Source organism: Macaca mulatta, chromosome 15, assembly GCF_049350105.2.
Source record: "Macaca mulatta isolate MMU2019108-1 chromosome 15, T2T-MMU8v2.0, whole genome shotgun sequence".
NCBI classification, from domain to species: domain Eukaryota; kingdom Metazoa; phylum Chordata; class Mammalia; order Primates; family Cercopithecidae; genus Macaca; species Macaca mulatta.
In genome coordinates, this window is record NC_133420.1 from 20,489,599 (window position 1) to 20,509,463 (window position 19,865).

Below are 19,865 nucleotides of genomic sequence, written 5' to 3' on the forward strand. Positions count from 1 at the left end.
GGGTAAGGGAGGCTAATCTGGTAACAGGCCCGCAATTGAGGCAGACGCTGTCGCCTCTGAAGAACCTGCAGAACTTTCTGAACATCCACAGGCCCAGTGCCACCCTGGACTTTCTGAATCAAAAGGCCTGGAGCAGGGGTACCCATATGCACCTGTATGGCTAAGACGGTCCACAGGTGATTCTGATGCACAGCCAAGGTTGTGAGGTAATTTGGATTAATGAATTAAGGAGGTAGTTTTTCGAAGCAACAAAAATAAGGGGTGGAGATATAGATGAACATTTATCTGTTTTAAATTAAGGAATTCACTTTTACTTAAGCATAAACAGGGTCAGGCACAGTAATTACAGACTCACGCCTGTAATCCCAGCACTTTGGGAGGCCCAGGTGGGTGGATCACTTGAGGTCAGGAGTTTGAGACCAGCCTGGCCATCATGGTGAAACTTCGTCTCCACTAAAAAATATAAAAGCCAAGTGTGGTGGCGCGTGCCTGTAATCCCAGCTACTCAAGGCTGAGGCAGAAGATTTGTTTCAACTTGGGAGATGGAGGTTGCAGTGAGCCGAGATTGAGCCACTGTACTCCAGCCTGGGTGACAGAGTGAGACTCTGCCTCAAAACAAAACAAAACAAAACAAAACAAAACAAAAACCAACAACAACAAACAACAAAAAAGCATAAACAGGAGGAAGATCTGACTAAATTTTAAAACAACCACCACAATTTAAAAAAGCTTTATCAGAAACATAAAGAAAATAAAAAGGCAAATAATAAACTGGAAAAAATATTTGCTACATATTTGACCCAAACAATTAATTTTCTTAATAAATAAATAAAAAGTGCTTCAATTCAATAAGGAAAGCATAAGCATTCCAAAGGAAAACGGACAAAGTGTATGCATCTATATTTCATAAAAATCAGTATAAATCATGGATAAATATAAGGAAAAGTTTCACCTCACTATGAAACAAAGAAATTCAAATTAAAACAAGGTGCCACTTTGGCAAATATTTATAAATGATAATGCCTAGTATTGAGAGTGGGGAAAACAGGCACACCCATATGCCTCTGGGAGACTATAAATTGGTACAACTCTCTGGTGCGCAATTTAGTATTATGCTTCAAAAGGCTTTAAAATGTTCATTTTCTTTAAAACGCTTTAAAACGTTTCTTTAAAAGGCTTTAAAATGTTCAATAACTCCCATCACTTCTATAAATTTATGATGACGTCTTTACAAAAGTTGACCTCTTCATAGCTAAACAAATGCACATGGATTTACAGCATCTTTAGTAAGAGTGAAAAACTGTAAGTAAACTACATGTGTCCAGTAAATAAATGGAAACATATCCATATGACAGAACACCAGGCAGCAATTTAAAATAGATTTCAGAAAAGTTTAAGGATGTGTGGAAATCCTTACACGATATTAAGTGGAAAAGCAAGTTAAAACATTAATATAAATATACACACACATAGTTAAGAAAAAAGGCTAGTTAACACCTGGTAGTACTCTGGGTAAATACAAATTTAATTATCCTCTTTATATTTTTCTTGATTTTTCAGATTTCTTCTCACAAACACAAATTAGTTTTTTTTTATTTTATTGAGATAGGGTCTTGCTGTGTTGCCCAGGCTGGGGTGTAGTGGTGCAATCACAGCTCACTGTAACCTCAAACTCCTGGGCTCAAGTGATCCTCCTGACTCAGCCTCTGGAGTAGCTGAGACTACAGGCATGTGCCACCACGCCTAATTTCTTTTAATTTTTGTAGAGATGGGGTTTTGCTATGTAGTCCAGGCTAGTCTTGAACTCCTGAGGTCAAGGATCCAAGCGATCCTCTTGCCTCAGCCTCCCAATGCACTGCGTATAGGTGTGAGCCACTATGCCCAGCCACAAATTAGTTTGTTGTTTTTCCATCTCACTCTGTCCCCCAGGCTGGAGTGCAGTGGCGCAATCTCAGCTCACTGTAACCTCTGCCTCGTGGGTTCAAGGGACTCTCCTACCTCAGCCTCCCCAGTAGCTGGGATTACAGGCGCCCACCACCACACCCGGCTAATTTTTGTATTTTTAGTAGAGATGGGGTCTCACCATGTTAGCCATGCTGGTTTCAAACTCCTGACCTCAAATGATCCATCCGCCTCGGCCTCCCAAAGTACTGGGATTATAGGCGTGAGCCACTGCGCCTGGCCTGCAAGTTAATTTTATAGTCAGAAAAAATGATAATCATTTTTATCCTACAGCTAATAAGATAATGTCATGGAGTACCAAATCGAGAATAAGAAAACTCTGGAGGCTAGGAAATCATTAGTCTTTCAGGTGTAAGCTTATGAAGACAAAGGAGAGGGTAATAAAAGTGGGAATTCAAAGGAAAACATTTTCTAAACTGGCACTGCCCAATATGCTAGACTTTAGTACTAGGCGGTTATTTATATTAGTTAAAGCTAAATAAAATGTAAAATTCAGTTCCTTAGTTCAACTAGCCCCATTACAAGTGCTCCATGGCCACAGGTGGCTAGAGGCTACCATAACAGACAGCATGGATTATAGGTTTCCATCACTGCGGAAAATTCCATGGGACAGCGCTGTTCCATGTATTCCACTTCAGGTCTGAGGGATCCAGCTTCCGGCTTGTCTCTTCAGCCTCATCCCTTGGTTCAGTTTCTCACATCCTTCATGCTCCAGCAACAAGCATGTAAGCACCATGAGGACAGAGATCGTATCTGTCTGGTTCTCCAAGTCTAGTGGGGGAGACATACTACCTGGGTAACTACACACAGTGTTATGGGGGCTTGAAGACAGGTGCACAGATTATTAACACAGCAAAGAGCTCAATCTGGGGTTCAAGGAAGACTTCCGAAGGAGAAGGTGTGGGCGTATACAGAGAGGAAAGGAAAGAAAATTCTAGTGGAGAAAAGAGTGTGATATGAGTAAGGGCCCAGATGAGAAAGAGTGCAGCACAGAGGAGGAAGCACCAGCGGGTCAGACACTGACTCATACAACACACAGTTGATGTCCCATGGGCCAGGCCTGAGCCAGCTCTGGGCACCCAGCAGTGACCAGGACAGCTCTGTTCCCTGCCCCCGCAATGCTTATATGCCAGGCTCACCAGTACTGCTGGAGCGCCAAGGGTGGGGCAGGGAATGCCAACAACTGAGGATGGATGCTTTAAGGCCAAGTCAAGGGCCCCGCACCTCATCTTAAGCATCCTGGTTAGTTTGCTTTTTATTCCTAGCAATGGAACCCTCTTATTGGCCTCAGTGCGGGTCGGAGTCCACATCCCTCTCTCTCTCTGTCCCCCACTCTGGTCCCTACCACTGCTGTGGGCGATGGGGAGCTCCTCAAGGGGTGTTGGCCGCGAAGGGCACAGTCACAGCTTTAGGGAGACCCCTCCCGCGGCCAGCTGGGGTGTGGATTTCAGAGGCGTCAGAACAGAGACGGGAAGTGTGGCTGAGAGGACGCTGGAGTCATCTCCAAGACCTGAGAAAATGGTAGGGCCAACTTGAGCGACGTCGAAGCAGGAGAATCCGTTCCAAATTCAGGGAATGCCAGGGAAGCTGAGGGAGGGCATGCGCCCGGGCGGCGGTCGTCCCGTGAGAGGTCCCGGGGGAAGAGCAGCCGAGGGGCGCCGGCGGCCCGGGCAGAGGCTGGCGTCGCGAGGGAGAGGGGCGCGGGGGCCGCGGGTGCCAGGGCCAGCCGGGGCGCGGAGGCAGCAGGTGTGCGGCTGCCAGGGCACGCGGGGTGCCGGAAGGAAGCCTCCAGTGGACAGAGGGGTGAGCTCCCGACCTTGCCCTTGAGCGTTTACCGGAGGTGGGCAGGGCACGTTCTCCTCAGCCCATGCCCCGCCGAAGCAGCGGGCGTGCGGGGCCTGCCACCGGACCGACGCTTCTGGACGCCCGACACCCGTTCCCTCACCTCCCGCGCGACGGCCCGGCCCCTCCCACAGTCCACGGCCGCTCAGCCCGGGCTACGCGCCCGGTCTCCTCAGAGCCTCCGCCGACCCTTCCCACGCCGCGGCCTCGCCCCGCTGTCCCTTCACATCGCCATCCCCCCACGTGGCCAGCGCCCCGCCCGGCCGCACCCCTCCCAGGTCGCAGTACCTTGGGCTCTCGAAGCTGCACCCCCTGCGCCGCAGCGCCGCCCTCTTCTGCCGCAGGAGCGCAGCGGCCACCCCGCCGGGCTCCGGCTCCATCGCCCCGGGCGGGGGCCGCGGGCTCGGGCGCACTCGGGTGGGCTCGGGCCTCGGCCGGCCGCTCGGCTCGCACGCCGCAGCCCACGCCCCGCCCCACGCCCCTCGCTGGGCCCAGGCCCCGCCCCGGCCCCGCCCCGAACCACGGCCCAGCCCGCCTCGCGCCTCTTATCCTGGTTCAGGCCCCGCCCAAGCCCCGCCCCGAACCCCAGCCTGCCCGGACCCTCCGCGGGGCCCAAGCCCCGCCCCGCAATCACTCACCCTGGTCCTGGCCCCGCCCCGCGATCGCTCACCCTGGTCCCGGCCCCGCCCCGCACCCGCTCAGCCTGTTACAGGCCCCGCCCCGCGCCCGCTCAGCCTGTTACAGGCCCCGCCCCGGCCCCGCTCTCAACTCCTGCTCTGCTCGCCCCGCGCCCTCAGCCCGGAGAAGGCCCCGCCCACACCCCGCCCACGCCCCGCCCCGCGCTCCGGTAACGCCCCTCCCGCGCCAGCTCCGCCGGGTTCTTGCCGCCGGCTTTCGGCACCTCTGCGGGGCCCACAGGCCTAAAACGCCCATCCTATCCTCGACTGTCCCGTCCACGACCCCAACCCTCCTGCTGCTTGCCCCTCAGCACAGACCCTGGCCCCGCCCACCTACCCCTGCACTACTGAGCTCGCGCAAGGCCCTCGCCCTTACCCCAAACCTCTGCTTTGTCGAGCGTCGTCCCTTGGAGTTCGGCTCCTCATCGCCTCAGCACCTCCTGGCCCTTTCTATTGTAGCTCCGCCCCTAGGGCCCTCCTTTCCCATGTCCCGCCCACAGGTATGGCTCCGCCCCCAGGAGCCCCGCCTTTTCCCTTCGAAGCTCCCACTGACTCGGTTCCCAGACCAGCTCCATCGCCTCCTCAGTTCTGCTCTGACAGGGCCTGCCACAGCCCCGCCCGGCCGCGAGGCCCCGCCCACACTCGGTGGCCCCGCCCAGCCACCCCTCTCCTGCGCCCTTGTCCAGCCTGCCCGCAGGCTCCGCGCGGGGTAGATGCCCGCACCCGTGGCTAAAGCGGCGTTTCGCCGTCTGGTCTGCGTTGACTCCGGGATCCTGCCATCCATCCCCCTTGATGGATCGCAGGATCTGGTGGCCGTTTGTGGCGCCTGACGCCGTGAGGCTAAGGGGCTGGAGCTTTGCAGGATACCAGTTGTGGGTTCGAGTCTTGACTGTTAGTTTCTAACTGTGACGACCCCCAACCCCATCCTCACTTCCCTAAGTCAAATGCATTCTTCTCAGGGCCCTTGAACACTGCACTGTGACTGAGGGCAGCGACCCCATCTGGGTAAAGCTGGGGCCACCGTGCCGTCTAAATCAGGAGGAGGAGGTAAACTAGGGCTACCTCGGCAAGCGGGGCCTTGTGGTAGCTAGGGAGGTGTGGCTATGCTGGCCTGGAACTGGGATGGTGGAGCAGAACCCGAGGACTGTGCTGGTGTGGGGGAACCTGTGCTTGGGGGACTGGCCACTGCAGCTTTGGAAGGCACTGGCTGGGAAACTGAGGCAGTCCGGGTCAGGGGATCACATCACCCCCTGGTGCACACTTCCTCAATGACTTCCAGGTTCTTTCTTGGTAAGGCCTGAACTTTGTGAGAGAATGAAGCGGCTGCCCAGATAGCACTGAGAGAAAGATGTAGAGGAGGCCTTTTTATTTCTCCTTCCAGCCCCTCTAGAGATGCCCCTGGACCTCCCCTCAGGTTTCCACGAGATAACCCTTTTAAGACAGCCCTCTTTTTTCTCCAAGCGAGGTATAGTGGAGTTCTGGGCTTTTGCCTAACATCATGAAGTCCTCCCAACATACCTTTTCAGACTTAAAATCCCATTACTCCCGCAAAACCTGTACTCAGTGAGATCGGGTTGCCTTTTTCTCAGCCTCACTCTGCTCCTTCTCATTTCTGTCTCCCTGTTGCCCCCACCCTTCATGTGTTCTGCAACCTCTGAACTGAATCTCCAAATACCCACTGCCCTCTAAAGCATCCTACGTCTCCTGCCTCTCTCCCTGGAGTGCCTGTCCCTTCCTGAGGATGCTGCTCCTGCATGGTTTTGATGCTCTGGTTACGTCCTAGCTGAGTTTTGGGCTCCCCATGCCTCCTTTGTGTCTATCTGAAACAGCAACTGTTTGCTAAGTGAATGTGTGTGACTTTAATAAACTGAGCAGTATTCATTGGAAAACACATTTAATTTCAAAGTAAACAAAGATGTTGTACATTAAAGTATTTAATTAGTGAAATAATTATTATCAATGTAACAAGCTGAAAAATACAGCAACTTGATACAAGACTGAGGTAACAAAATACTTCACCAAAAATCTAAAGAACCCCATGGAGGGCTGGTTGATGTTCAGTGGTTACTGCGGGTGAGACAATTCACAAGAATTAGAGAAAGTCCTTACACAACTGCATGCAGGGGTCTGCTGGAAAAAAAGACAGCCCAGGAGAGTGCAACAGATTTAACAGGAAACGAATTAAAATGTAGAAACTGATTTTCAACTTACTTCGAAGAGTACATAAGAAATTGAAAACTACTCTCGATGCAACATTTTGAATGCTAAGTGGAAAACCATGCATTTTGGCACGAAATTTATTAAAGATTATACCATACTAATTAATTACTATTATTTCATTAGTGAATAGTCACAGTCGTTCAGAAATGGATAAAGAGATTAATGGTTATAAAATGGACAGATGATCTCCTGTGTTGCTGCTGTAAGCGGGGTTTTGAGGCTGCCCAGGGGGTGTACACGCTTGTGCAGCATAGGGCTGCAAGGCGGTCTCAAGTCCATGGTACAAGTTCTCAACACCCAAGAAAATGCAGTTCTCGCTCACATTGTAGTTATATTTAACATTGAAATTAAAAACAGAAACCTATGGAGCAAATACTGTGACATTTCAACCCTACTCTCTCATTCCACCTTTGGAATCCTCGGCATGGCCAACTGCAGCTCTGTGCCTGGCTCTTCTGGGCCAACCAGCCTCTAGGATAGTGACTTCATCCTCACTGCAACTGAACTCGCAGATCAAGAGGCTATTCAGTCTGTTGAGCCTTTTGATGCCTTTCTGGAGCAATCTATGCACAGGATTTATACTCAGGGCTAGGAGAGAGGCAAAGTCTTGCCTAAGGAGATATGTGTGGTGGGGACTACTTGTTTGTTGAGTGGTCAGGTCCATGAGGGCAGGGATCAGATCTGACTTGTTCTTAGCACAGGCAGCACTTGCTAGTGATGCGAATGAATAAATGAATGAATGGGTGGTTTTGTGCAGAGAATCTGTTATTTCTAAAGGACTAGGAGTTTGTTTTTTAACATGAAACCACTTGATATGTAAAAATGATGTAAAGCTGATTTAAGTCATTTACGGGCTCACAAACCAGAAAGCTGTGTTTTTGGCAATGCTCCCCAGTGGTTACGGACATCAGCAGCGTCGGGGAAGGGCTCTGGGCCCCACCTGAGGAACAGAGCAGATGTTGCCTGCAAGTGGTTTCCTGTTTCATGGAGCATTTCCGCCTGTAAAATGGCATCCGAAAAGGTACACCTCTTGGGGCTTGGGAGGTGGGGGTAAGATGATACTGGCCATCTTGGTAAGAAAAAAAATGCACTATAAATTCAATTGGCAAAAGAGAGTGAGTTTCTTCCTAAACAGAATCTCTTCAAGTATCTACTTCCTCGGGTTCCACAGCCTTATAGGGAGGGAGGGGGGCCAAAGTCTCTCACTGGGCACAGTTAGAACAAGATTTCTACTGCTCTCTACCAAATCAATCCTCCATCAATATGTCAGTTGCCAGAATGCACTTGACTGATCTTGAATGACAAAACATGTTCAACTGTCCTGGGGAGAGAAGTGAGTTGTTCTTGGGACCACAATGTTACCAGCTACCAACTCCACAGTTGTAGACAACTTTCTGTAACTTTCATTTTGGGATGCCATGATCCATTTGCTTAAAAAAATACAGCATATGCATGCAAGAAATAATCCCTTCAATGGCTTTATAAACATTTGTGCACTCTGGACAGTACAGGAGCAAAAACTAGAAATGCTTCCCTCCAGGGGGAGGGTCCACCCATGGACTTTCCCACCTTGTGATTGGTGCCTGGCCCTCTCTGTCTCAGGCTCACAGGGTTCAAACCAGCACTGGGAAGACAAGCAGCATTCAATGCCTATGTTTGGCCGAGCCCCTGCTTAGAGAGCTGAGTGTCTTCCAGCCTTATCTCCAGGACTCTTCCGGTGTGGTCAAGGCTCTTACTGCTTCTATAAGGCTTTTGCCAACAAAGTCTAAGGAGATTCTTCAAGATTCCGAGCTAAGAATGTTCTTGGGAGAGGACGTGGAAACAGACTAAATTAGTGAGAAGACTAAACATTTTGAATTGTGATTGTGCTATTTCAAATTAGGCTGAGACATTTGTGAAAGAAAAGACAAACTTATAAGGGATATAAAATTACCTGTTTTTGTGGTGTCTGAAATTCTGAGGTTTTTGGATTGGCATCTATAATACTTCCATGTGTGAAAAACCCGGACAGTTTGCAGAATGGAAAAATCCAAGGAAAATAGGTAGTTGATGTTCCACATCTTGCACTTTCATCCAAACTTACGACTTTTTAGAAGGTAACAGGTAGAATCAGATTGAATGTAAGTTAAAGTGTTAACACTGCATGGTTCTGGTCAGAGGTGTCTGGAGTGTTTGGCATTGTCATTCAGCCTCTAGATGCTGATTTGAATAGTCATCGGGAGAATGAGGGGCAACATCCGCGTGGGTGTGCAAAGCACCCAGTGTCAAGGTTTGATGGCATCAACTTTATTACCTGGAGTTTCTCTTAGCAGGAAAGTATTCTAGTCTTTGCTCAAAAGGAAGACGAATTACTAAGCACAGTAAGGCTCAACTACAAAATGAGGCCCTGGTGACAATTACTTTCCTCACCAAGTCATTCAGATTTCTAGAGAAGTTGTCATTATTTGGTCAAAATACAGTGGTGGGTCTTTTGGTCGTTTTGAAACTGACCTATTACAGTTTATTGGTGTCGATGTTGTTCTGAAGCACCCAGCCCAGAAACTCTTGAGGGTAGCTTGATGCCCGATCAGTGTGAGCTCTGAATCCATGACAGCTGCAAGGACCCAGAAATTCAGTCTCTTCCGGAAAACTGTTTAACGGTTAACTTCTCAGAGTTAGGATATCCAAATTAAAGGGGAAGCGGGAAGAGAAGATATTGTGATAAAGAGTAATTTATTATTTTGAATAAAAATGTATTTGTGCAAAATAAGTCACTTTAAAATGTGACAAAAGGTGACAGATAAGGACGTGGTTCATGTGAGGAGCTCCTAACTGAATGCAGAGGTTGGACTGTTCACTCCCCAGGGCTTTGCTCTCTTGTCACACGGTCATCAACAATTGTGCCCTTGGACTTGGAAAATGGAAAACTTGCTGGTGACTGCGTTTGGGGCCAAGACTGGGGAAGCTTAAGGTCTCAGGGTCACTCAGCTTCCCTTCATGATCAGGAATCTTGGTGGGCCCCGCCCTGGCAGTGGAGGCAAAGGGGTGAGATGATGGGGGCACAGGCTTCACCCTGCGGGGAGGGAGAGGTTGGTGCCTCCTGGCTCCTGCACAGCTGATCACTATGAGCACGTCGGTTGGAGCTGCAACGTCACAACTTCCCATTCTGGCATGGTGGGAGGGGTGAGAAGAGGAGGGCCTCAGGCCCTGTTAGAAATGGGGAAGGGAGGAAGCAAGCAGGCCAGCAGCCCAGTCCACAGTCCTGAAGCCAGGTCCTGTCTCAGAAGGGCTGACAGCAAAGAGGCCTGGAAGGGACCCGGGGCCCCAGGAAGCAGGCCTTCCAGATGAATAGCACCCATAGGAACAGAAAACAAGACACAATTTAAGGCATTGTTTGTTTACAGTAAAAGAATGCAAGGGACCCTTAACACAGGAGGAATCTAGGCTCTCACTCTGACCTTCCTCGGTGGACAGGGCTATAACTTAAGGTTAAAGCAGGGCCTCAAAGCCAATGAAGTGTGTGATGTCACAAGTCTTGTGCCAAAATGCATGTTTCTTGAAGAGTTCACACTCGCTCACACACACACGTACAGCACGCACACGCAGAGGACGCTTCGGGGTTGTACAAAATCTGAGGCAGCCCTGTGGGCGAGCAACCCCACGCACTTGGGGTGTAAAAAGCCTGTTCCACAGCTGTTCCTCCTCTCGGGCCCCTCTCGCAGGTTAGTTAGCGCTGTCCACTCTGTGCAGTAGAAAGCACAGAGAACCCAACGTGGGCCGGGTGCTCTCTAGTCGCAGATGCAGGTGGTGGGCCCAGAGAGGGAGAGCGGGGTGTCCAGTCTGGGGTCTGACCACTGCCCCGAGAGGCGGTGCTGCAGAATGAGTGTCATGAGAGTCGCTGGGGACTGACAGGTGGATCCCGCACTGGTGGAGCCCTCTGGGATGGTGAGGCCACAGGCCGTGTCCCCTGAGTCTGGCTGTGAGTTTCCCAGCACCCTGGCTCACAGCCTGTGCCCAGGACTGCTCTTCACCACCAGGCCCAGCCTGGGTTCCCAGAAGCCTCTGAAGTCACGCCACGTCCTGCAGAGACTTACTCAAATGACATAAGGTTTGCAGGTACCTAGAAGAGAAAGCTCAGTCTCTTGTCAAAGTTTCGACCTCAGAGGACAAGGGGTGGTCCCTAGAGGAAGGGACAGGCCTTTCCCCGTGAGTCTGGGAATGAGCAGGTTGGGTAGGGAGAGGGCATGGCAATAACAATAGCCACCCCATGTGAAGTGGCAGCCGCGCACCAGGCACTGCTCGGAATCCACCGCATGCACTGCGTCCTCGAGTCCTCACTTCAACCCCACGGGGCAGGCACTGGCATCGTCCTCATTACAAAGACGAGGAAACTGGGGCTTAGAGAGGTTCAGTACACAGCAAGTAAGCAGCAGGGCTAAGAACCCAGAGCCCACGCTCTCAACCTGTCTCCTTCAGTGGAAATCAAACTGCGCTTGGGGCAGAGAGACAAATCCTGAAGGCCTGAGGTGTGTGCAGAGGATGGGTGGCGGGAGTTGGCAAAGGGAAGCACGGGAGAAAGAGTCAGTTCAGGGATATCAGAAACCCCAAGACCTTCCCATAGCTCTGTGCCCAGGACAAGATCCTAGCCCCCTTTACTGGCGGGACTACTAGCCCCAAGGTCAGAGTGTTTCTGCCAACCCCAAAAGCTGCCAACAGGCCCTCAGCCCCAGCCCTCCTCCATCGGCACTGCTGGGGGAGGATTTGATTAGAAATAATTTCATTTAAAAAAATCCATTTTGGTGTCAGTTTGGTCAAATGATGAATTAGGAAAAAAATGCCTCTCCATGTACCAGGTGACAGTTCTAAGAATGGTCATTAGCAGCACTGTTCACTACAGCAAAAAAGTAGAAAATCAGTCCTGGGATGCCCAACAGAAGAACTAATAACAATGAAATCAGTAAAAATAAATGAATGACTGCTACATGTGGTAACACAGATGAATCCTAGGAACATGTTATAGGAGAAAAGCAAGACACAAGAAAATGCATCGTTATGGTTCTATTTATAAGAAAGGTTTTTGTTTTGTTTTGTTTTGAGACGGAGTCTCGCTCTGTCGCCCAGGCTGGACTGCAGTGGCCAGATCTCAGCTCACTGCAAGCTCCACTTCCCTGGTTCATGCCATTCTCCTGCCTCAGCCTCCCGAGTAGCTGGGACGACAGGCGCCCGCCACCTCGCCCAGCTAGTTTTTTGTATTTTTTAGTAGAGACAGGGTTTCACCGTGTTAGCCAGGATGGTCTCGATCTCCTGACCTTGTGATCCGCCTGTCTCGGCCTCCCAAAGTGCTGGGATTACAGGCTTGAGCCACCGCGCCCAGCCTATAAGAAAGTTTTAAAATGCACCCCAGATGATACATGAAGGAATCAAGTACGTGACCGGTAATTCTAAAGGAATAATCAGCAGACAAATCAGGAGAGCGGTTCTGGGGCACAGGTGGGAGGGCAACAAGCCAAAGTAGGAAGAGGCCATGGTGAGGGACAGCATTCCAAGGCCCTGGTGGCTCTGCTGTTAGGCACATGGTGGCAATAGGGTGTTTTATTGCTGTTGTTTATAGCTACACATATGTTATAGATAAGGTTTAAGTGTATTCAATGTTAACAAAAACAAGTTGAAGACACGCAGTTCCACAGAATAGAAAATCAATCTAGTCACTGTGATTGTTCCACGTGAATAGATGCATTTCTGTCACACCCTTTCTTACACCCTCCTGGCATTCCATCACACGGATATACTGTGATTCACTTAAATCATCCTCGGCTGTTGAATATTTCAGTTGTTGTCAACTTTTTATTATTACATGTAGCATAGAGTGGGAATATTTGGTTGAAAGTAAATTAGAAATAAAAAGGGGGAAAAGGAGGAAGAAAAATCCCCTCCTCCAGGTCTGAAAATCAGACAAAAATCCTTAAAAATTGTAGCCTTGCCATGCTACACCACATTTGCCAATACATGAAACTGACCCATTAGTGCTCTGCGGGATCAGCCTGCGCTGCCTGCTGGGGCTGCTGTCATCCTCTGGCCGCTTCTCCAAAGAGGGACAATGGGTTTTGCTCAGGGTTACCACTGTGGCTCCTGGCTGGGGCCACCATGCTGCCCAGGCTTCAGGCACAGGGCCCTGCCTCCTTCCCCACACTGCCCTCCATGTGGTCCACCTTGGGACTGTCAGTTCCTGTTGGACCTGGAGCTGCTCTGGCTTCCTGTGTGTGGTAGGTGAGCTTCAGTGTGCTGTGCTCTTAGAGAGGGGTCCTCAGAGCTACTGAGGGACCCCAGACACACACGGTGTGACCAGCGTGGAAGAGGCCAGGATGCTCTTCCTCTCTTAATGCAATCTGAGGCGGCAGCAGCCTCGTTCAGGTCTTGGCACCTTGTCTCAAGGGATCACCTTGACATGGCTGCCGACCAAAACCCTTGTCTTCCCGTCATACGGATGGCCAATTACATTTATTCAATGTACAAACTATATATAAAGCTCTCTAGAAACGATAGAATTACCATTTCTTGTGTATCATCTTAGAACTTTTACACAGACGAGATCATCCTTTCCAAATGTTTTTACCCTGATCTGCCTCTTTCTAAAAACTATCAAGTGTTGCACAACAGGGACCCCCTGAGGGTCACAGAGGCTTCCAGGGTTTTGGTCCTATCAAGAACAATGCTGCAGTGAACATTCTTAAACACGCCTTTGAGCACATGTGTGAGCACATCCCGAGGACAAATCCCCCAAAGTCAGACGGGTGAGTCAAGGGAATCAACTGCAATTTATTTGGAACCTGTGGCACCTGTTTATTCTTGTATTGGTCTTGTCCTGTTTTAGTTGGTCAAGGACTAATTCTGAGAACTTGCTAATTCTGCTTTCTAGCTTCTCATCATCTATAATTTCAATCAGCTGCTCGTGTTTGTCCTCATCTGTGTTACAGATCCTGAATAGGACCGAGCTGAGCACAGAGCCCTAGGACCTGTCGCTGTCACTAGAGACCTCCCTCCAGCGTCCAGAACCACTTGGAGGGACCAAGAAGTCTGTGACTGTGCCTTGTGGCACCATGAAGTCCCCATCGTCCTGGACCCAAATGCCTGGTATGCACTTGCCTTTGCTGAGGTCCCCCAGACTTCAGAGCTGCTACCTGCAAGGAGGCTTGCTGAGTCTACTTCCCGGCACTACCCCCAACTGTCCTCCTTGAAGCGCCACCCTCTATGCCATGCGCCTAGCCCTCCCAAGATGGGCTAGGAGAGGACTCCTGCTTCCCCCACTCCTCCTCTGGCTGATCCCTGGGGAACACACACATGGACACTTAGGGACAGGAGCATCAGTGCTGCCCACCTGACCCCCAGGGAGCAGGAGGCTGCAGCCCGCTGAGGGCAAAGGCAGCCATTTCTCTCACAAGCCTGGACAGCGGGGGATGTGCTTCCGGTCTTTTGCTCAGCTGCAGGGGTTACCAGGGAAGTGGAGGCAGGACAGTCAGGAGGGCTCAGGGGCAACGAGTAGCGAATCAGGGGAGTCAGGCAGACTTGGGTTCAATCCCAGCTCCACTGCTCACTCATGTGGGACCTTAAGCGTGTGTCTGCCCCTTTCTGAGCCTCAGGATCCTCAGCATAAAATGGAGACAGTAAGAGAATCCACCTCACAGGGATGTTGGGAGAATTCGGCCAATTCCTGCACGTGAAGCATTTCATGCAACACCCTTGGTGGGATGGCTGGGGGCGACCAGGGGAGGGGGCCATACCACGAGCCAGGCTCAGTAGGCCAGAGGGGGCCTATGTCAATACAGAATCTACTGGTTCAAACACACTGAGAAGCTAGGGACCCCTTTCACCAGCAGCCTTGCCTGGCCCATGGCTGGCTGTCAGTAAGTTAGCTGCATTATTCCCAAGGGTTGTGGGGCAGGGAGGAGTGAGTGTGCAGTATTCCCATGAAGTCAGCTCTTGGCAGGGATGACCTAAATAGATGCTAGAACCTGATCCTGGGGTGATATCGCAGCTGCTCATAACTATCCCCCAGTGGGTGTTTCTGTGCAATTTCCTATTGTGGGAAAGACACAGGAACCAGATTCAAAGTTCTGGTCTGGAGCTGGGCTCAGTTCTAAGCTGAGCAAGGGGGTGCCTTGTCTCAAGGGAAGATGCTGATCAGAAGAGGGTATCTGAGTGTGTGGCTAATGGGCTCTGAAAGAAGAGAACCCTGTTTTCTAAGGACCCTTAGTTCCAAGGGTGGGAGAGGATATTTCAGGTGACAAGCAGGATTTTGGTGACTTTACCTGAGGCCTGTTGCTTTTACATGCATCATCCAAATGCTTGTGCCACAGTATTGCATGAAATCGGGAACCAGTCTGAAACTTGTAAACATTGCCTGATGGATAGAGAAACCATGAGTTAAGAAGAGGGCCACGTAGGAGGGTCAGCTGGTGACTGTGGCATAAAGATAAATGTAAACACGGGTAACTAAACTAGGAAGGTCGGCCCAGGTGAGCTGGAACATGCAGAGAAAGCAGCCTCCAGGGCTCCCTCCAGTGGTCTCTTTGGACCATGGCTTTTAACCATTTTGGGGCCATGGTGCCTTTGGCTGTCTGGTTAAGCCTGCGGACCATCCTCAGAATAATGTTTCCAAATGTATAAAATACAAAGGAAATCGATAATACTCAAATATAGTTACTAAACTACTAAAAAACAAACCAGTGGTATAATTCTACAGGTGCTTCTATATTAAAGCACTAAGAACAAGATCTAGTACAAGTCTGATACTGTACTGTAATTTCAAAGAGATAAGCGTAAGTGATATTTTGAAATGTCTGTAACAATATGTGATTTCTCTTGGAGATAAAATCACAGGTATTGCTAACATTTTTATTGTTGGATGCTTATACTCATAACTGAAGGAGTCAGAAGTCACTAAAAACAAAGATGCATTTTTTTCCACACCCAAGTTCACAGACCTCTTGAATTCTATCCATGGACCCTGGCCACCCCTTGTGTCACATTTCCTTAAGAAACCACTGCTAATGCGGTCCAGACTATTGAGGGAGGAACAATGGTAACCAAACTCAGGACACACTGCCACATGTGTGCAACAAATGTGGCTTCAGTCACTTAGACACTGAGCAGAGAACTTGGCAATTTATCTCTTCCCCATTCCAGGATCCTGGAGGCTCCCTTTGTTTCTCTGCTTCTCAGCTAAGAACATTAGAGCCTGACACTCAAGGCATGGTCTCCCCACCAGCACCGCCATCTGCATCGCCCGGGAGCTTGCTGGAAATGCAGAATCTTGGTCTCTACCCCAGATCTGTTGAATCCAAATCTGAATTTTAACCAGATTCCCAGGTGATTTGTCTGCTCATGAACCCTACAGTAGAACATTCCTGTTAAGGTGTGAAAATGCGTGGGGATTTTCCAGCCCCAATCAGTTTGCCTGGTTGGAATCCAATAGACCCAGGCAATTTTGGAGTTTTGTCATGAGACATGGGTTACTGAGGAGACCCGCCATAGTCTGTTCCGAATGTCAATGAAGACAGGGCTACTCGACAGGATGGCATCCAGAATCTCTCCTTCTTCACAGCATGATTGTGAAGTGGGAACCAGGAGGAACTGGGAGACAGCTAGAGAAGGTTGGAGCTTTGGGAAGTTAAAAGGGTTCTTCTCTGAATTGGCCTTGGATCTGGACACTGCCAGAGTCTCATGGCACAGGCATGTCAGGGATCCCTGAAATCTCCCCAGAGCCAAGACCCTTCCAGCCTCATGGCCCTGCTTCATCCAGCCTTACTATTTATTCCAAGACCGTGAGGCTACAGCTCCTGGAGTGATGGGCCCCAGCAGCCACAGGTAAGGCCGCAAAAAGGATTCCAGCACCCTGTGCCTCGTACCCTGCTCAAAGGACATGCCAACCATGATCTATGCAGCTTTTGTGGACTAGCATGGACCCCACAAACATCAGAATCTAAAGCAAAGGGAAGGCAGCAGCCTCAAAAGCTCCTAATAACTTCAAAATGCACACTGAGCAGGAGAGAAAACGGGCAGAGAGCAGCTGCAGGCACCAGCTCTGGCCTGCTGCCTACCTTTGTCAGGGTTGTTCAGCTGGAAGATATCTGGGTGCTCGGGGTCATCAGGCAGCTGCACCATCCAGCCCACGATGGAAACCTTTTTGCCAGGTGTGGATTTATACTGGAGGAGAGCAACAACACAGCCGGAGACCCGGGCCCAGCCCTCCACTCCGCAAGGGAGGCCGACCTGGGTCAGGCAAGGCTTCCTCCCTCCCCTGCCACCTTCCCGCCTGCATCCTCCGCAGTTCACATAGATCCCTTTCCCACCACCATCCTCCACAGTTCACAGAGCTCCCTTCCCTACTAGAGGAAGTCCCAGTACTAGAGTCCTTTCAAGGGACTTACGTGTTTTCTGTCTGTGCCCCGCAAGGACTTGGCTCCATAGTACAGGAGGGTGGATCCTGAGAGTATGACCCAGTACCTGGTCCACGAGGACAGCTACAGAGGAAGGAGAGGCTAAGTGATGCCACCAGGGGTCATGGGGGTAGAGGACCCCTGGCTGATTCCAGACCCAGCCATCCCATCAATGCTACTGCAGGCCCCATCTCTTCCCTGGCCCTCCACCACCCCCTGGCAATGCTAACTTCCACCTAGGACCAAGAGAGGAGGCATCTTCCTTCCCCTCTCTTGCTCCTTTACTCAGGGAGCCCTTCCTTTGTTCATTTTAAGGCAGTGTCGGGCATAATTCCTGAGAATTCAGCTCACTGCACGCCCACTGCAAGCCGGGCCTCTGCCACGCATGTGACTTTCTTGCTGAGACCTCTAGGAGTGAGCACTATTTACAGACGCGGAAGCCCCTGCTGCCCGGGTGGATGCGGCTCTGTACTTACCGCAGGCTTCCGCCCCTCCTTGAGCAGGGTTTTTCTTCTCAGAGGCCCCTCCATGGTGGGCACGGCTGCCGAATTCCCCAGAGAACAGATGCACGGGCCGGTGGGGCTGAGGAGAGACTACCGGTCAGACATCGCCCTGGAGGAGCTGAGGTCAAGCCCCCTCTCTCTCACTGGGGACCACAGGTGCCCCACTACCAAGTCCGAGATGTCCCAGCAGTCCAGACTCAACAGCACAGGGCAAGGCCCGGAGGGGAGGGCCAGGTGGTGACGCACATGAAGGGCCCACCGCCAAGGACTCCCACACCCGTTTCTCTGGGGTGGCAAAGCTCCAGGCTTGGTGACCAAGTTCCTCATAACCCAGGCCCCGATCAGCACCCCCAACCTATCCTGAGGGCTGCTTTTGTTGTGGCTGCAGCCTGGCCGCTCCCTGGGGCTGGTGTGGGCTCCTCCAAACCTGAGGAGCTGGTGCCTGTGAAGCCCCAGCTCCAGCAGCCCTTCATTCTGGTGTTGGCAGGAGCCTCAGAGGAGCAGCGAGGAAGGGAAGAGGGTGTGGAGTGACAAGAGGGACACGAGCCCACACGCACCATTCCCCACACCTTTCCCAGGCTCTTCACTCATCCTCTCTCTTGGGGACTCAAGCATCACCTACAGATGAAGATGTCCAAGGGCATGGCAGCCTACACCTCCCTCCTGAGCTCCAGATCTGCCCACGCCCCAGGAACGGCACCACCCTCTACTGGCTGCTTCAGCCAGAAAGCTGGGGTTTTCTTCTGTTTCGGATGCCCCTGTAACCTAATCGATCCCAAGGATGCACTGGGGATCAGGTACTAAACATGTCTGACCATCATCTTAGCCATCCCACTACACCGTAGGCCACCAGACCGTCCTTTGAGCCACTGCCCAGTGCGCTCCACTGGCCTTCCTGGGTCCACACTGGCCAGTGCCTCCACCCTCCCCGTCTCCTCTCCTCTCCTCCACCCACCCACAGCAAGCCCCTTTTATGGTGCCCTGTCGTTTTTAAGGTCTGAGCCACCATCCTCACCCCTGCTGGATGCTGGATGCGGCTCTGGCTCATCTCATGTCCCTGCCCTCTCTCATTCCTTCCAACATTCCCTCCCTTCCCTTCACTCGAATCATCCAGCCCTTCCTGCTTCACAGCCCACGCTGTCCCTCTGCTGGCAGCACTCTCATTGCCCCTCCACTTCCAATTATTTGGCGAATTCCTATCATTCTTCCAGTCTCTTTTTCAGGGAGGCCCTCCCTGAGCTCCCGAACCAAGTAAGCTCCCCCTCCTCTTCCTGAGTGCCCCTCACCTCCTCTGGGACAGCCAGTGCACCTGGCAGTAGCCTCACGGGGGCAAAGGCTGTGTCTGTTTCTTTCGGCAGCCTCTAGCACAGTGCTTGGCATCCAACACGCCATATAACAAGCTATGTGTCAAACAAATGAACACATGAACACATGGATACCTGTAGACACAGCTCCGGGTTCTGGGAGAGTTCCGAACTGGAACCCGCCAGTTGGGCCCCAGGGTGGCATAGAGACGTCCCCTGCTTCAGAGGAAAAGGGTTAAATTTTAGCAACAGCTTTGAAAGACCAGATGCTCCTGAAGGAGGCAAGAGCACCCCGGACTACATAATCAGTTAGCTCAGGAAGCCCCGCAGAGCAACCTCCCTCCCTCCCCAACTTCTCCCCAGCCTCCTCGGCCACACTGCAAGCACACCTGGAGCTGCCCGGCCAGTAAACAAAGCAACCCTCAGAGTCTCCAAGTCTCCAGGTAATTCTTTCAACTTTTTATTGAGTGTTCACCCTTTTTCCAGTGTCAAGAGCATGACTAAAATCCAGGCACGCCCACTTGCCTCAGTTTGGGGCCGAGATGTTTCATAGCAAACACTGTACAGCCCCGACAATCCACGGCAAGTCCACATGAAAAGTGCACACAGAATTGTGGGCAGCCTTGCATGTCAGGCCTGGGGGCCATTCACCAGGACATAACTGGAGCCTTCTGTTTGCAACATCCTCTCCACTGGACAGTCTCCTCTGCGGCTCCAGCCAGGCCCCTGCAAACTTGCTCTGTGACCTGCTGCAGCATCCAGGAGTCCATGCTCCAAGCTTGCTCCGTGGGCGGCCCTCTGGCTTTCCTCTCACCTGCACTCCTGGCAGTGAGCCTTTCCAGGGCAACGTGCAGCTGCCTGCTCTGCCTCTTTGCAGGGAGGCACCCTCTTTCTCCTTTAGCCTCTCCTGTCTTAGAAGACTCACGTCCCGTATCCACTTGA

At 51.3% G+C, this 19,865-nt stretch overlaps 2 protein-coding genes across 65 annotated transcripts in view; both read right to left on the reverse strand.

Moving 5' to 3' along the window:
• GARNL3 (GTPase activating Rap/RanGAP domain like 3) overlaps positions 1-4,941 on the reverse strand; it is a 172,112-nt gene extending 167,171 nt beyond the window's left edge. For 5 of the 17 annotated variants that reach the window (XM_028834810.2, XM_077967921.1, XM_028834807.2 and 2 more), the window contains exon 1: positions 4,093-4,271. Coding sequence is in view for 7 of the 17 variants with exons in the window: in XM_077967921.1 (XP_077824047.1) it covers positions 4,093-4,184 (92 nt within the window). In the remaining 10 variants the exon portion in view is untranslated. Of the gene's footprint in view, positions 1-2,083; positions 2,184-2,518; positions 2,734-3,307; positions 3,473-4,092; positions 4,272-4,857 lie in introns of those variants that run through there. The other 12 variants (XR_013405550.1, XM_015116802.3, XM_077967920.1 and 9 more) reach the window with 5 other exon arrangements.
• Positions 4,942-6,358: 1,417 nt separating this feature from the next.
• The window catches only part of RALGPS1 (Ral GEF with PH domain and SH3 binding motif 1), a 309,094-nt gene continuing 295,587 nt past the window's right edge, over positions 6,359-19,865 (reverse strand). For 21 of the 48 annotated variants that reach the window (XR_013405554.1, XR_013405551.1, XR_013405552.1 and 18 more), the window contains 6 exons: positions 19,059-19,142; positions 17,593-17,698; positions 17,108-17,200; positions 16,778-16,883; positions 14,987-15,078; positions 6,359-10,800 (listed from right to left, as the gene is read on the reverse strand). Coding sequence is in view for 43 of the 48 variants with exons in the window: in XM_077967959.1 (XP_077824085.1) it covers positions 10,771-10,800; positions 14,987-15,078; positions 16,778-16,883; positions 17,108-17,200; positions 17,593-17,698; positions 19,059-19,142 (511 nt within the window). In the remaining 5 variants the exon portion in view is untranslated. The remainder of the gene's footprint in view (positions 10,801-14,986; positions 15,079-16,777; positions 16,884-17,107; positions 17,201-17,592; positions 17,699-19,058; positions 19,143-19,865) is intronic. The other 27 variants (XM_077967945.1, XM_077967931.1, XM_077967960.1 and 24 more) reach the window with 4 other exon arrangements.